Source organism: Rattus norvegicus, chromosome 9 (assembly GCF_021556685.1).
Source record: "Rattus norvegicus strain SHRSP/BbbUtx chromosome 9, alternate assembly SHRSP_T2T, whole genome shotgun sequence".
In the NCBI taxonomy this organism is placed as follows: Eukaryota; Metazoa; Chordata; class Mammalia; order Rodentia; family Muridae; genus Rattus; species Rattus norvegicus.
This window is the reverse complement of record NC_141542.1, coordinates 105,765,819-105,781,384: the sequence shown is the minus strand read 5'-3', so window position 1 is coordinate 105,781,384 and position 15,566 is coordinate 105,765,819. Positions and strand designations below refer to the sequence as shown.

Genomic DNA, 15,566 nt, shown 5'->3' with positions numbered 1-15,566 from the left:
CTGCTTCGATAACTCTCTCCCGCTTTGACTTAAGAACTTATGTCTGTTGGCAGGAAAGCTCTAAGGCCTCTCCTGACATTACGTCAGAAGTCGTGAATGTGATTTGGGGGCAGTATAAATGTCCAGGCACTATATTTCACATTGCATCACACGCAAATATATTGGAGCACAAGATTTAATGTCAACAAACTCAATGTGTAACGCTCGCAGGACCAGCCTAATAAAATACATTGAGTCTCACACCTTATCGTAACATAATGGGAGTCAGGAGACGCAAGGAGCTACTATTCCTGCTCAGTGTACACTACGCGGGTCCCTTGGCTGGCTATCCCTGCTACCCATGGTTTTCCGTTCTGCCTCAAAAGGACCCCACCCCTGCATGGAGAACACCACCACCCACTCTCCCACCGCACTCTACCCTCACCCCTCGCCACACACCCCCCATCAGCAGCTGCCAGGCCCTCCTGGCCACAGAGTCAGCTGGAAAGCTGGCTCTCCTGAAAGAGTTTTATGTCACCTGTTGGGGATGCAGACACAAGTAGGACAGATGAGCCACGTGCACAGGTATGCCTCCAGGTGTGTAAACTTCACGTGTCACCCCCACCTGCACGTGAATGCAACCTGGGGAGACGCTGGCATCTGCCAACAGTTCCTGAAGCTGCCCCTTGCTCCCCAACACACACATTCATAGGAGAACCCTCATGTGGAAAGTGGCGTCCTGTCAGAAAAGGGATGAGGCACAGCCTTAGGGGACAATGATTGTTTGGATCACTTCAGTGGCAGCCTCTGGCAGAAGCCCACACAGGTTCGTTTCCACACCTGGTTGGGAAACAGAGCCCCATCCTAGGTTGCTAGGACCAGGGCTGAGGCTTCCTTGATGCCCAGGGTATAAGAGAAAGTCCAGGACTTTCCCATCAGGTCCTGGAAGAGGCAGGGGAGACAGGGAGAGTGCGTCCCTGAGTACATGTGGATCACTGTCCGAAGGTCTCTTCCTATGGTCATGTACCCTCTACAACCCTACATCTCTGGATGACAGTAAAGTTAGGGAGAGACAGAAGTAGGGTCAGGACCCAGAACATCAGGCCTCTTGTTTCTCTACAGCCCTCCAGATCTTAGACAGATGCTATGCCCAAAGCTAGTAGTGTCCCGAACCCCTAGACCATGCCATGAGAATGAGGATCCCTGGGTTAGCTAGGTCCCAAGCACAAGGACTTTCCCTGGACCACCCTCTTCCCCTCAGAGTGGCCTCGGTGATCTCCCTAGAAAAGTGGTACCCTGCATTCGCATCTGGCACATCCTCCCTGAGGTCCCATCTGCCCTAAGCTCCTGACACCTCTTCCCAGACCTCTCCCAGCCCTGGCCCTGGCCAACACCCTTGGCAAGCCTATAATTCCCATCCACCTTTCAAGACAGCCAACTACTGCTATCAGTCTCCTCACATGCCTGACACCTCACCAATCAAAATGTATGCTGCTCCCTTAAGACCAACCTGATCAGACACTGTGCCTCCATCACTGGGACCCTCCTCACACACTGCCCCTGGGATCTCCTACTTCAAAGTCCCACATAGATGTCCCCTTCTTCCAGGGTCATCTATGACCTGAGACCCTAGCTGGAATTTTAGCTTCTCTGACATCTGAGGGTCTAGAGGTTCCAAGCGCCCTTTGCCTCGAGTTGTGAGTCCAGCCCCAGCCTGGCTTCCCACTGCAGGCTCACCTCCTCGGGGTCAGCTTCCTTCTGACCATAAACCCTTAGGGGCTCTTCTCAACCCTTAGCAGCTCGTCTCAAGATTTTTCCATATTTAAAACCCATCCTACTCAGCCACAGGAGTGCCAGGGCTTGCCGGAGCCACACCCAAAGCCTCCTTCCACACCAAGTATGAAGGAAAGAGGAATAAAGAGCCTCTCTCCCCCACCAGAAAATTGTCCCTCCACCACGTCATGTTCCTGGAGCCCCTTCTAACCATATAAACCTCGTTTATGTCACCAGAAGGAATATGTAGAATGGTGAGCCACTCTAAAGATATGTTTCTGGCTTTCAAACAATTCCCTGTCTTTTCAAATATTCTTGGAAGGAAAGGAAAGGGCAAATTATATTGAACCAGCCATGGTGGCACATGGCTGTGATCCTAGCATTAGAAAGGCAGAGGGAAAGGATCAGGCCAGCCTGGGCTATGAGGTAAGAACCTGTCTTGTGTTTTATAATTAATATTATTATATTCACATATTAACAGACATAGACAAGACCCAGAGTGTCCAAAACCAGAGCCCGCTGAGGACAGCTGCCCCCGTCTCTGCACTGAACAGCACTGGGTTCTGTGCATCTTGTACTGAGTGCCTACTCTGTTCTGTCACCCCCACCCTCGCCCCACCTGGCCCGAGGTACAGACTGTGCAGATTAGAACAGAAAGCAGGGACAATGAGAATCCAAGCTGCTCTATTGCCTAGTGCCAGGTGGCCTTTGGTCCTGGGGCCAGCTCAGGAGGAAAATCTCTAGGCTTTGGCCCTGGCTCCTTGGCCTTTCCCTCTGTTTCCTATGCTTCAATACATAGTAGAAAAGAAGGTTCTGAGGGAAATGAACACGTCTCCACCAACCTCATTGTCTGTCTCTCTGCATTCTACCACCAACACACACACACCCAAAAAAACTTAGGCAGGCTATTATAGGAATGACCTTTAAAATTATGGGCTTGAAAAAAACAATGCAGGACCAGGAGAGAACAGCTGTCCTGGAGGACTCCAGAGGCCTCAGAGCCCATTGGGGCAGAAGGCGAGCCTTGGGCTTGACGTGACTTGCATGCATTCCTCATGGCCACAGATCCCTTTACTTGATGTAGCACTCTAGCTAGAATAAGGGCCTCTGGTTTTCTGGGCACATTCAACAGCACTGGCCCTTCCCTGCCTTTCCAGGGTCCGCAGAAGTACATGAGAGAGCTCCCTTGGTGAAGTCGCTGCTATTGGCCGGACCCCCAGGGGTAGGGAAGAAAATGCTGGTCCATGCCATCTGCACAGAAACAGGGGCTAACCTCTTCAACCTGTCTAGCTCAAACATCGCCGGGAAGTACCCGGGCAAAACCGGCCTGCAGATGATGATACACTTGGTCTTCAAGGTAAGCACCGTATTTTTCTAGGGCAGCAGACACATCTGTGTTGAGCTCCCCTTTCGCCCTCCTGTAAATTAGCTCATTTCCACATCTGGCTGAGTATCGCACAATTAGAAACAGCTTCTTTGGAGCATAAACACCCTACTGTGGTGCCCAGCCCTGACTCCTGAGGCCACAGGGTTCCTCACTGAGAGGCCTGTATGTCTCCTGGAAAATCAAACCCACGTTTTACTTCCCCAGCTCATCTCACTGTCCTCATCCCCTTTGCACTGTTCCTCATGTGGTACAAATTACAGTGCTCCATTACTCTCTGAGCGCAAGCTCTTTCGGCAGGGCTGAAGGGGTAACCTTCAGGGAGCTAAGCCCAACATAGGAGGGTCACAGACAAGGATGACACAGGGTCACAGACAGCCTCTCAGAGGACCAAATACACTGCCAGCTGTGTGGCTATAGTTAAGTTCCTAACTGCCCCTCAGGGTCCCATCACCAGAATGAAGGAATCTTAAAGAACTCAGATATGAATCTTCTATACGTGATATGAAGATTTTATAAGACGTAATCTCATCTGGTTGAGGACCTCGAGGTTATCCCCCTGTTGATCAACCCACCTTAGCTGTTACAGTGTCAGCGTTGACTATAGAATCCAGTGTGGCTACACACACCGTCCAGGCTGGGCACTAGACTGACTCTACCTTCTCGGAGCCATAAAGCATGGGGAGGGCACTGTCAATGCCACGAGAGTAGAAGTGGCCCCTCCTGGGAATGCTGACCCAGTACATCTTAGATGAGAAAAGGTAGCAGAGGGCTGTGTTCCCTTAACCACCCCTTAACACGGGGCCTTAGAGAGTGTCATTCTTCCCTTCTTTCATGATTGTAGCAAAGGAACCTTACAGCACAGCACTTCTGCTAATGTGTTCCGCTTGTACGACAACTTTTGCAAACTGTCTCTTGAGGACCTTGCCTACTTTGTGTGGATGGATGTGTGAGCAGGTGTGTGGTTTTATTTGCATTTGTAGCAGGGGTTAGCAGGCAGCCGCATGTGTGAGCACATGTGAAAGCCAGAAGTCAACCTTAGCTGTCATCCTTCAGATACCACCCACCTCATTTTAGGAGACAGGGCCTCTCACTGGTCTGGACTCACTAAGTTGGCTGGACCACCTAGCCAGCAAGCACCAGAGATCTTCCTGTCTCCACTAGTCCAGCCTTGGAATTAGAAGTAAATACCAATGCCTAGCTGTTTTAAGTGGATACTGACCAGTTCAAGTCTTCGTGCTTTTACAGCAAACACATCTCACTATCTTACCGGCCCCTTTGCTGCTTACCTGCCATAGCTTCCATTGGCTTCAGGGTTTGTTAGAATTTGTGTATATCCTAGATGCAAGTCTTCCTCACACATGAATTGTAAGCACCAGCATTTACAAGCATCTAACTACCCCAGACATTCTGTGCACAGCATATTCATGCTGTTTAGTTCAAACTATCAACTTGACAACACCTAGAATCACATGGGAAGAGAATCTCCGAGATGAACTACTTAGGTCTTGATGGTTAATCGATGTAGAAAGTCATAGTCCTCCGTGGGCAGCACCATTTACTAGACAGGGAGGGCATCTTGAGCTGTGCAAGAATAAAGAAATCAAGCTGAACACGAGAAAGCAAGAGAACAGCACACACCATTCCACTCTGCTCCAGACTGTGAATGTGATATGACTAGCTGCCTTGTCTTCTCCGCAATGATAGACTGCAATCCAGAAGTCTAAGCCAAATAAATTCTTCCTACACTATGTTTCTTCCCATTCCCTCCACCCCATACCCTCCTGGAGCTGAGGTCCAAACCCAGAGCCTTTTGCTTGCTGTGTAAGCACTGTTCCACTGGGTTAAACTCCCAACACCCCACCTTGGAGTGGTGGCGCACACCTTTAATCCAGCACTTGGGAGGCAGAGGCAGGCAGGTGTGAATCTGAAGCCAGCCTGGTCTACAGAATGAGTTCCAGGACAGCCAGGGCTACATGGAAAAGAAACCTGTCTCAAAAAACAGGACAACGAACCCCACTTCACTGTTGCTTTTAGTCCGGATATCTTATCACAGCAACAGAAATAAAACTAACTTATTCACGTCTCATAACAGCCTACGGACAGAGGCACAAAGTGAAGGAAGAACTGGGTCATAGTGCTGCTCTGAGACGCCCAAAGTCCGGCTGCAGCCTCCATGTTTCATAGCCTGAGTTATGAACACACAGCTTGTGCCTGGGTCTCTTCACTCCCCACACAACTCCTGGTGTGACTCTGGGCACAGCCAGTGACCTGATCATTGTGTTCAACTTGTAGGAAAGTGAGAGCCCTCGTCTTGATCATAGATAAGTGATCACTGCACTTATCAGAATTATCACAACCCGACATCATGTGGACAGGAGATGCTAGATGTCCGGCCATTAAAATGTAAAACAGCACATCATTCGCCTAGGCCTCTTGGTGTTGGGCGCCTGACATACACCTCATTAGGTTTCACCTTTGTTGTGTATGTAACTTATTAATGAAAGACCCAGAAGTCTCAGGAGTGGGAGTCATTCAATTAAAGACTGCTCCAAGAGGCTACTCCCCCCCCCCCATGACTGACAGAACAGCTATCTGCACTTAATTAACCAGAGGAAGGCAGGATTAGGAGCCTGCTTTTTTGAGTCAAGGGCAAGAAGCCTGAGGATGTGGCTCACTATAGACCATAGGACCCAGGCCATGGCTTGAGAGCAGCAAGGCTGACTTTGGTGGAATTTGCTGGAGGTGAACAACAGAACCCACCAGCTTGCACCTAGACTTGAGGAAGATGTTGGCTTTTCCCTGATGGCCTGTGGCTCTTTTCTTCCTCCTCCCACACAGTCAAGGGCCAGCACAAGAGTGAGAGGAAGAGGGCTATGATGGCTGTTCTGCCAGGAGGTCACATCTAGGTCATGCAGACACACTAGCCTGCAGCCAGCGAGCAAAGAATGCACAAAGCTCTTACACCCAGTTCCTTCTCCAGGAAAGGACCCTGCCCAGATGTGCTGCTCTCCAAGGCTTGTGCCACAGTCCCAAGGGGAGCCAGACAGCTCTGCTCCATAGCTCCTGGGCATGAGGACTGTGATGGATAACTTCAAGACACTGCTGTTGTGTGTGGTGGTGTGACTAACCTAGATCTCTGAAGAATGTGACACATATGTGACGCAGGCCACACCTGACCTCATGAGCTGACTAAATGAGGAAAGGAAGGGGGCAACAGGAAAAGATGACTCTGTCAGTAAAGTTCTTGCTAAGCATTGTGAGAGCTTCACATCTGTCTCATGCACCCACACAGAAAGCCAGCTGTGCTCATTCCAGCGCCGGGAAGGTGTAGTCAAAAGGATCCCTGATGCTTGCTGGTCTGCCCAGCCTAGCCTTTTCAGCAAGCCCCAGATCCCGGTGAAAAGCCATGTCTCAAAAAACAAAGAGGACAGACTCAGGGAATGATGTCTAAGGTTGATCTCCAGCACCACATGCACATACACATACCTGCATGCCCGCACACATGGACACGCACACCCGCACCTGCATGCCCAGTGTGGTGGTGAGGAGGAAGGAGAATCAGGAAGAGGGAGAGGGGGACCGGAAACATTGCATCATGTACAGATGTCTCAGTGCAGCATCGGGTATGAAAATCAAGGCATCTGGACACCGAGCATAGATCCTGAGAAAGTCTCTGTGTGAAGCCACGGTCACCTTCCACAGTGTTGAAGGTAGTTTCAGATTGAGACGTGGAGGAGAGGTGGATCCCCAAACATTTTCCTGTGAGTGTAGTTGGCTTCTAGGAGTTTTAAGTCAATGGCAGGTTTAAGCAGGATGTGTGGAGAGTTCACTGGACTCGTCCTCACTCGCATATCTCCTCAGCCACCAGCATCCCACAGCGCACATGTGCCATGGTCCAGAACCCACAATGCCATGCCATCAACACCACAAGACTATGCTTCCTCATGTATACCTTTTAGTGGTGGCCATCTGGGTAGCCAGAGAGATCTCTGTCTTGCCTTCAGCACTTAGTGCTGGGGGGACAGAGTCAAAGAGGAGAACATCAGAGAAGGAACTCAGACAGAATCAGACGCAAAGTCCACCCCAAACTGAGGCCATAGCAGCTTGGGAAAAGGGAAAGGAAAACAGAATGATGAGAACCCTTGGCCACAGAACTACACGGTAGGTGTAGTTGTGTCTCTGCCTCTGGTGATAAGGAGTTAAAGAGGACAGAAACAAGGGGAGCCATTTCTCCATGGAGGCACTAGTCTTAACTGCCCTCCAAAGACACATGGGGTTCCAAAGAGACTGTGGGCACCTGCATTGCCAGCAGGGTGTGAGGGAATACACTGGACATTAAGTCCCTGAGTACTGAATCAGAGACTGCTGTGTTGTATATGAGGGTGTCGGGGAGGGGGGCTAACCTGTGGCCAGGCTTGGATGGAAGGATGCTTCTCCACCCTGACACACTTAGGAGGGAAGATGAAGTATTGATTAGTTAAACCTGTCTGGGGAGTTACTTGTGCCTGAGTATTCGACCCATATATATCCTGCTCTTCCCAAGTTGCCCCAGCATTGGTGCAGCCTGGAGAGAGCCCTTCAGCCCTTATGTAGAGGGGCACACATTGGGAGGAGCAGGGCTTTCAGAACACAATGCCCCTCCATCCAAACTCCTTCCCCTTATGACTGTGACAGCACCATTCTGTCCAGGTCCTGGTAGCACTGGTCCACCTACAATACACTGCGCACCAGAATGACCAGCCCCTGTCCTGAGTCCCTGCATCCCTAGTCGTCCTTCTCCTCTCCCCTGCCTCAGTTTACCTCAATTCCACCAGCCAGGCTCCAAGTTTTAGGACATTTCTGCTCTTTTGTTAGTCATCAGCTTCAAAACAAAGGCAGCCTCTTGCTAGAACTTGAAATCACTTTGTTGAATTATAAAATGTAACACAAGAAGAAAGGAATTAGCAATAGGATGTTAAATGGAAGGCTATAGAAGAAAGCATCTTCACTCACGTACTGTTCAACTTAGTAGGGTAAATTTAGAATGCGAACCCCCAGTAGCCTGAACCCTTCTATTCCTCTTCAACATGGCAGCACCTCACATACAGACCAAGAATACCTGCAGGCAGGGAGGGGGTCCCCACCACAGAAGGTCCCCTCCCTCCTGCTAAAAGCATGGAAGTAAGAGTGAGTGCATGAAGGGATGAGTGTGTGTGGTTCCAGCCTGGTAAACTGAGGCAACAGCTTAGAAAGCAGTTGTTGGGATTTACTGTTATTTTCCTAAAGTTCTCCATATCCAGTGAAGAACCCTAAAAATCCAGGGCTCATGTCTGTGACTTACATGATATAAGCATGTTCTAACAGCTAAGCCAGTATGTTCTGAGGTCTGATGCATGCGGTGACCATTGTGCAGTGTGCTCGGAGGACTCAGAACTCAGTAACAGAGCCCTCCTTGTTTTGATGAAGATCAGGCTTAATTGACAGAGACATTGGATATTTGATAGGACTGCAGAGCCCTCTGCTGGCCATAGAGGGAACTATCCCACACTCCTTTAGAGGTTCAATTACATTTAATTGGCCATGACCTCAAACTATCTGCATAATTTAAATGAGGCTTCTCCATAACTCAGTGAAAATTAAAAGAGCAAAAGATACCATTTTTCATTAGCAAATTATCAAATCTCTTTCTCTTTTTGGATAATTCTCACACACACAAAAGGAGGATGGACTAGCAGACCCAAGCACTTGCTGTTGGTAAACAAAGCCTCCAAGGGAGAGACAGACAGTTAGACAGGCAAAGATTCTAGAAGGCTGGGGGACAGGTAGAGCCTCCAGTAACAGAATGTTGAGTTCTTAAGATGTGGGAATAACATTAATGAGACCCTGACATCCCAGTCATTCAGACCTCCTCCACTCCAGTCAAAGGAGCTATGAGGAGCTGAGTCACTTGATTGATCCGTTTGTTGACTAGGAAACCGGCTACAGCCTGGTAAACATCATGGTGGCTTTAAAAGCTTTTCTTTTAGGGTAGAAACAGCCTGGCCTTGCACTTGGTGAGTTAGCAGACTTCATCAAGGAACTTTTGAGGCCAGAGTCTCCTTGCACAAATGTCATGGCCCTATAACGGCTTACTGATCTTCAATGATTATCTGGTGGAATAATTCAAGTTTGCGTTGGAAGGAACATGCTCATTCCAGCAGGAAACTGGCCACATTCTCCCCTGGATCATCTTCGGCAAAATACTTTTTAAACGATGAACATATGCAGGTCTGACACCAGTTAAACAGTGAAGGGCACAGATAGGATATGAAAACACAGTCTAGTATTTTGTGCCCTTTCAGCCCCTGCCTGATATCTGCAGGCTCTTATAAAGAACACGCATTTTTATATTTTTGGTTGTGAGCCTAGCCTTTAACGGCTGAGCCATCTCTCCAGCCCGAACACGCATTTTTAAACTGATGGGATCCACACCGTGACCATGAACACTGAGAGACTAGTAACAGCCAAGGCGTGCAGGGCCTGCTTCTTCCCAGAGTCAGGTTGCCTGGGAATACAGCCCAAAGTGGGTACTAAACTCCATCTCAGACTAAGTACAAGCATGAGATTGAATACCAACATGTACCATAAGAGAAAGTTGAGAAGAACTTTGTAGAAAGAGACTGGGCCTGGCATGGCCTTTTGAAATCTCAAAGCTCACTCCCAGTGACACACACTCTCCCACAAGGCCACACCTCCTAATCCTTCTAATCCTTCTCAAATAGTACTACTCCCTAATGACTAAGCGTTGGAATACATGAGCCTATAGGGGCCATTCTTATTCAATCACCACAGCAGCTCTCAAGTTCTGCAGGGTGGCTTAGTTGACCATCATTTATCGTGAACCCCGAGCCAGAGTATTATCTACAGCAATGCTGACAGCAAAGTTGACACACAATCTGGCCTAAGCTGCTATTTTGTCACAAAGCAGAGCTTAAGGACCTGGACAAAGAAGATGTGTGCCACACTTTTAACCAGTGACAGATGAATGGCCCAGAGTATGCATGCTTTAGTTCCCATGTGGTGGTCCCTACCTTTTCACCAGGGGTGGGAAGATGATGACAGGAAGGGTCTCCAGGAGGCTGCAACTTTAAAACCACGCAACCCCCGTGTGATTTCTCTCAGGCCCTGTCCCCCCCAGAAGTTATCTGAGAGAATAGCCATCATATGTCCCCCGAATGCCCATCTAAGTACTGGTAGATCTAGGAAAGGTCAGAAGCCTTGTTCAAGACATGCTCGAAATAAGAGCCATGAATGACAGCCCCTCATGTTATTAAGAACATTTTCTATCGGGGGTGGGTGGGTGGGAGGGGCAGCCTGCAAGACAGAGCAGTGCTCACAGGGTCAGGGAACCTTCCCCTCTCTGTGTCTGGTGTGGAGGGGTTTGTAAAGACAGAAAATGCCTGAAGACAGATGTGAGATGGACAGAGTCAAGGGTTCTGCTCTAGGACTCAACTAACTGGTGGGATCTCCTTAGCAAGTATATCTGCCCAACACCTCTACCAAGATGTCCAGTTGTACAGTCTTCAGAAGAAATCCAACATACACACACACACACACACACACACACACACACACACACCCCAAATTTGACCATCTAGGAGTCCTGACTGGGTTCGTTTCTCTCTGCCAGTTAAGGAAATAAAAGGCAGGAAAAATCTGAAGAGCAACAGGCAGCAGCATAGAAATCTCAAGCACCACAGACAGAGTCAGTAGCTAAAGCCAGCGTTTGTTGGTGGTAAGGAACCACATTCGTACAGCAGGAACACAGAGAAAAATACCCTCTGCAAAGCAGAGGGGCTGGGCTAAGAAGGCAAAAAATAAAACCCAGTCTCTTCTCAAGGCTTTTAAAGCCTCTGGGATTTCCTCCCCTACCTGAAGGTTGGTCAGTTTGAAGGCAGATATGGTGGGTGGGTGGGTGGAACTGTTGTTGTGTGACAAGTCCTGGTCCAGCCTGGAATTCGCTGAGCCAGGCCATCACCAAGGGGCCTCCTGGTGGGAGACCAAAGCCTACAACTGCAAGGCCTCGCCTCACTGCCCAGTGCTGTGCAGGCACTGGAAGTCCTGTGGCCACCGCCACTCAGCTTCCCCACAGAAAGGACAGAATTAGAGATTCATGCGCCCAGGAGCAAGGTGACTATGGTTTTCATGACCTTTCTGCTAGGCTGACAGAAGAAAGGACAGGCCCAGTGATAATAGACAGGAAGTGAAGGGAGAGGGGATCATGGGGAGGGGGAGGGTCACGGGGAAAGGGCAGGAATGATGGGAGGGGCAGAAGCATTGGGGTAATCTGCTCAAACTGTACATATGTCTCATATATATGTATGAAATGGCCTCAAATAACCATCTATAATCATAACTTTTAAAATTTAAAAACTCTGATGCCAGATGGTACCCAGCCACTTAAGTGCCATTTCTCAGCCGGGACATCATGGTCTAGAGCAGTGGCTCTCAACCTTCCTAATGCTGTCGCCCTTTAATACAGTTCCTGCTGTGATGCCCTCCTCTTCCCCTGCAACCATAACGTTACTTTTGTTGCTACTTCATAACTGTAATTTAGTTTTGCTACTGTCATGAATCATAATGTAGAGGTCTGTGTTTTCCCATAGTCTTAGATCTCTGTGAAAGGGTCAAAGGGTCATGACCCACAGGTTGAGAACTGGTCTAGAGTCTCCTGTGTCATCCCAAGGAAAGCTAGTGTGACGTGTGGAGAGGAGGCTGCATCTTACTCCAGCTCCTCTTATGCTCGCTCCTGTACCATCTACCGATCAGCCCACACAAGCATGGTGGAGTAAAATTCTAAGCACAAGTTGGCAGCCAGCGCTCCCCGATACTGTCTCCCTCTAACCATCTTTTCTCATGGCTTCCCAGCCAAGGCCTACATCCTGCCCTGTTTCTGTGCCTCTCTCTAAGTCCCTACCACCTGGCAAAGAGTTGGCACCCAAACACGATGGATTTCACAGTGCGGGTCTGAAGGAGGATCGCTGGCCTCAGCCCCTCTCTCTGCAATGCATGTGCAGCCTTCCCTAGAGACTCTTAGAATATTAAAGCTGGAGTCATTTAATAAGATGCTTTGACATATCTGGGCACTAATTTTATTATAAAGGACTATAGATGAGGGAGAGAGAAGCAGAGAGGGTGTCCCTTTTATCCAGAGGCATATATCCACCCCAGGATGACAGCTGCGGGGCAAGGGGCTGGTTTGTGCCGGTCACTCCTCAGATCATTGGTTTGAGGTTTTTTCAGCCCCCACCTTCACTAGCAGCCATGCAAAGCTACACCAGAGTTTGAGGGGATGGCAGTGGTGGGCTTGGGATTTGGAGAGAAGGGAGAGGCATGAGAAGGGCCAGGCCAGACTGTTTTAATCTGTTACGAGCACAGACTGAAAGGTGTGTGTGTGTGTGTGTGTGTGTGTGTGTGTGTGTGTGTGCGTGTGCGTGTGCGTGTGCGTGTGCGTGTGCGTGTGTGTATGTGTGAATGTACTTAGCAGTCCATGTGTGTGGAGTCAGAGGTCAGTATTGTTTGTCGTCCTCAATCATTCACCACCACCATTTTGTTTTGTTTTGTTTTATTAGATATATTTCTTTACTTATATTTCAAACCTTATTCCCCTTCCCAGTTTCCTGTCCATAAGCCCCCATTCCCTCCCCTCCACTCCCCCATACATCCCCCTTATTGCCCTCTCCCATATTCCCCTGCACTGGGGGTCCAATCTTGGCAGGACCAAGGGCTTTCCCTTCCACTGGTGCTCCAACAAGGCTGTTCTCTGCTACATATGCAGTTGGAGCCCTGGGTCAGTCCATGCATAGTCTTCGGGTAGTGGTTTAGCCCCTGGAAGCTCTGGTTGGTTGGCATTGTTGTTTTTATGGGGTTGCAAGCTCCTTCAACTCTTTCAATAATTCCTCTAATTCCCCCTAAAGGGGTCCTATTCTGTTTGGTGATTTGCTGCTAGCATTGACCTCTGTATTGGACGTGCTCTGGATGTGTCTCTCAGGAGAGATCTATATCTGGTCCCTTTCAGCATGCATTTTCTAGCTTCATCAATCTTATCCAGTTTTGGTGACTATATATATATGGGCCACATGCGGGTCAGGCTCTGAATGGCCATTCCTTGAGTTGCTGCCCTAAACTTTGCTCCATATCCCCTCCTCTGGATATTTTTCCCCTTTTAAGAAGGATTGGGGGGCTGGGGATTTAGCTCAGTGGTAGAGCGCTTACCTAGGAAGCACAAGGCCCTGGGTTCGGTCCCCAGCTCCGAAAAAAAGAACAAAAAAAAAAAAGAAGGATTGGGAGCATCCACATTTTGGTCATCCTTCTTCTTGAGCTTCCTGTGGTCTGCACCACCTTGTTTTTTAAGACAGGGTCTCTCACTGAAACTGATCCGCCTGCTTTGGCTGGACAGCTTAGGCAACAGACCCCAGGGATCCTTCTGTCTCCAGCTCCCAGCACTGAGATACACAAAGCACTATGTAACCTCCCTCCTAGGGGCTGGGGATCCAAGCGCAGGGTCCTCATGCTTGCACAGCAAGCCTTTCTTAACGAGCCATCTCCCCAGCCCCTTGACTGAACTTTTGTTCTCTTTTTCTCTGGCAATCAAAATCTAGGAAAGGAAAAAATGTCTGTTGGGTTCTGGTGCCAAAAATAAACCACAGGAAGGCAAGCCAAAACAAAGTCCCCATGATGGAGGTTACCCCAAATTCATGAGGTCACAGCGGTTTGGGATAGGGCTCATTAGAAGAACCAACGTCCATGAAGAAAGAGAGCTAGGCTTGTAGCAGCAGAGAGTGTTTGTGTCTTCATCCTCCACGCGATCATCTCCAGAGCCCTCGGTCCTCTCCCCTGAGATAGGGACTTGGGAACTGTCCACTTCTGGTATAGAACAGACAAGGAACCACCATATGCATCTGCATCACCCCTGCTTCCCACACCATGCCTGCCTCTGTCCTGCCTCTGCCATTTTGGAGCTGTGCAGCTCAGGTCACCTCTGCCCTTCAGTGTCCCGGTCTATAAATAGGGTGTTTTTAATGGGACCTACTCTGTGGGATTAAATTGAGGACATCACATGCATGCTGGCTCCGGCGTGTGCAGTGCCTGTGCCGTGTGCCTGGTACGAAGTAGCCCTGCTGCTCACTGCTGGCCCGCCCTCGGCTACACAGTGTCTGAGGACTGGGGGTTAAGAATAAGACTTGGATTCTCAAGCTCTATGGCCCAGCGTCTAAAGGCCAAATGCCTCCCCAACTGTGCCAGCTCCTATGGTTTGCTGAGTGTCCTAATGTGTTGGGGGACACAGATGCATGTGACCCAGGTGTTGGACAGAGCTCAATCAATGTCTTCTTTGTCTCTGAGATATGTAATCTATTTTCTCACTTGGCACATAAAGCAAGGGAAACACACTTGGCCATCCTCCCCTAATTTCTATCAGTCGGCGAGTAAATAACGTTGCCCTAACAAGAAGCATATAAATATGAGCTCCTAACACTGGCCACACACTGCAGCCGATGTCGCCTTTACCCGCCACGGTTTCTCACAAAGTGCAAACTGCTGCAAAATACTTGAACTCCACTACTGGGTGGGTGCTTTGAAGAGATTGTTAGGCGTGTGGCAATTATTCACATGCCTTGGTTAAGTCCAGTCCCAACTCTGCCATGAATCCCTGCTCGCTCTAGAAAGGCCCGGAGCCACCATCCTGCAGGGGGGTCTCAGTCACAAAGGCACCAGTGAACAGAGACATACAAATAGCATCACGGGAGCCTGTGATGAAACTGTCTTCTCATAGCAAGCACCTGGGAATGTGAGTGGCCCGTGATTAAAGCACGTGGCGTGGGTCCCATTCGCTTTCAGCCGAGAACCAGGGGCCTATGACAAACCAAGCCAGGCAGGGGCTCTGGGCTCTGATACAGGAATGTGTCCATTAGGACGGGCCTACAGTGGCAAAGTGCATGGGTGATAGCCTCGATGAGGCAGGTGACATCGAGGGCCTGCCTTCCTCAAGGTGTGCCAGTCACGCTTCAAGGGAAGAGGACAAGTGTCCCTCAGGAAGAAGCGTTCACCTCGAGGCTGGCTCTTGTCCTCTGCAGGTAGCTCGCCAGCTTCAGCCGTCCGTGGTGTGGATCCAGGACACAGAGAAAACCTTCTACAAGAAAGTCCCGCAGGCCGAGAAACGGGTGAGTCCTCCTGGCTGCTTAGTTTTCATTCCCGACGGCTCCCCTCACAAGGGGACATCTCCACTTTTGAAGAAAGTCTTAGTTTTCCAAGGAGACGCGGGGGCTTTAAGTCCCTCCACAGAAGACTCTCTCCGTAAGTGCTTGTCAGGGTTTGAAAGAAGCCAGCGCCTTGAATTTTATGAGGCATAATTTGGAAGGGGAAAAAAATGCCAGAGAAAGGGAAGGAGGGAAGCCAAACATGATTCAGA

At 49.4% G+C, this 15,566-nt stretch overlaps 1 protein-coding gene and 1 long non-coding RNA gene across 6 annotated transcripts in view; one reads left to right on the top strand and one right to left on the bottom strand.

The window, feature by feature from the left end:
* The window catches only part of LOC102554789 (uncharacterized), a 97,815-nt gene that overhangs the window by 50,934 nt on the left and 31,315 nt on the right, over nt 1–15,566 (bottom strand). For 2 of the 5 annotated variants that reach the window (XR_015629734.1, XR_015629737.1), the window contains exon 4: nt 14,492–15,486. The exons of the other annotated variants lie outside the window; for them this stretch is intronic. This is a non-coding gene — a long non-coding RNA (uncharacterized LOC102554789). Of the gene's footprint in view, nt 1–14,491; nt 15,487–15,566 lie in introns of those variants that run through there. 5 annotated transcript variants of the gene reach the window in all.
* The window catches only part of Drc11 (dynein regulatory complex subunit 11), a 115,746-nt gene that overhangs the window by 88,094 nt on the left and 12,086 nt on the right, over nt 1–15,566 (top strand). The window contains exons 15-16 of the mRNA NM_001431271.1: nt 2,910–3,109; nt 15,232–15,318. Of these exons, the coding sequence (NP_001418200.1) occupies nt 2,910–3,109; nt 15,232–15,318 (287 nt within the window). The remainder of the gene's footprint in view (nt 1–2,909; nt 3,110–15,231; nt 15,319–15,566) is intronic.